This window comes from Caenorhabditis briggsae (assembly GCF_000004555.2).
Source record: "Caenorhabditis briggsae complete genome, chrIV, whole genome shotgun sequence".
Classification (NCBI taxonomy): Eukaryota; Metazoa; Nematoda; class Chromadorea; order Rhabditida; family Rhabditidae; genus Caenorhabditis; species Caenorhabditis briggsae.
This window is the reverse complement of record NC_013487.2, coordinates 15,699,674-15,700,641: the sequence shown is the minus strand read 5'-3', so window position 1 is coordinate 15,700,641 and position 968 is coordinate 15,699,674. Positions and strand designations below refer to the sequence as shown.

General features: G+C 44.2%; 1 protein-coding gene across 1 annotated transcript in view; it reads left to right on the top strand.

The window, feature by feature from the left end:
* The window catches only part of CBG13985, a gene marked incomplete at both ends in the record, with an annotated part of 7,168 nt that overhangs the window by 2,230 nt on the left and 3,970 nt on the right, over positions 1-968 (top strand). Inside the window, one exon of the mRNA XM_045236287.1 lies at positions 105-398. Within this exon, the coding sequence (XP_045095282.1) occupies positions 105-398 (294 nt within the window). The remainder of the gene's footprint in view (positions 1-104; positions 399-968) is intronic.

Genomic DNA, 968 nt, shown 5'->3' with positions numbered 1-968 from the left:
GCCCCCAAAATGGCTCATTTTCGCTCGTTTTTCCCAATTTTTCGGTCAAATTTCTTACATTTTTCTGCTAATTACCTCTCTAATTACTCCTAATTAATTTTCAGAACATCACCTTCCTGACACGTCTCTACGGAACGTCTCCAGAAGACGTCGCCGGACGTCGTCAGAACATTCTAGACTCCTACCTCAACACTCCAGACAAGGGAAATTCGGACACGCCCCTTCATTTTGCGGCGAAATTCGGAAAAGTGGGCGTGGTCAGGTTACTGTCACGACTGGCGGCGCAGGACCTGAAAATGAGGAATAAAATGGGCAAGACGGCGATGGAGAGCGCGTGTGAGCGGTATAGCGGGGAGGATAAGGCGGAAATTCAGATGGAGATGCATTTGGCCATGGAGGTACGGATTTCAGCCTAAAAAATCTGAAAATTTGAGAAAATTTGGCTTAAAATGAACCAAAATTGGCTGAAAATGCCCCAAAATGAGCCAAAAACCACTGGTGGCCTAGAAAATCGAATTTCGGGGTTTTCTAGGCCACCAGTTTTCTCTCGAATTCGAAACCCAGAAATTTTGACTGAAAAAAGCAAGAAAAACGGACCAGAACCACCTGAAACAAGGATTTTTGACATGGTGGCCTANAAACCCAAATGTGGGGTTTCCTATGCCACCAGGGGCAAAAATGACTGGTTTAAGCCATTTTTAATGTCAAAATACGCCTAAAATTGGCGAAAAACCACCTAATACCCCTGAAAAGCACTCTGTAGCCTAGAAACCCGGATTTCTAGGCCATCCGGGTTTGGGGGGGGGCGAAAATTCCAGAAAAGTGCGTTTTTAACAGTTTCGAAGCCAAATTCTAATTCTAACGGCGTTTTTCAGGCAGGAAATTACGTGAAAAATGAGATAAAATGAAACAGAAAACACCCATGGCCGAGTTTTTTGGGATTTATAGGCCACCAAAGTAAAAATGGC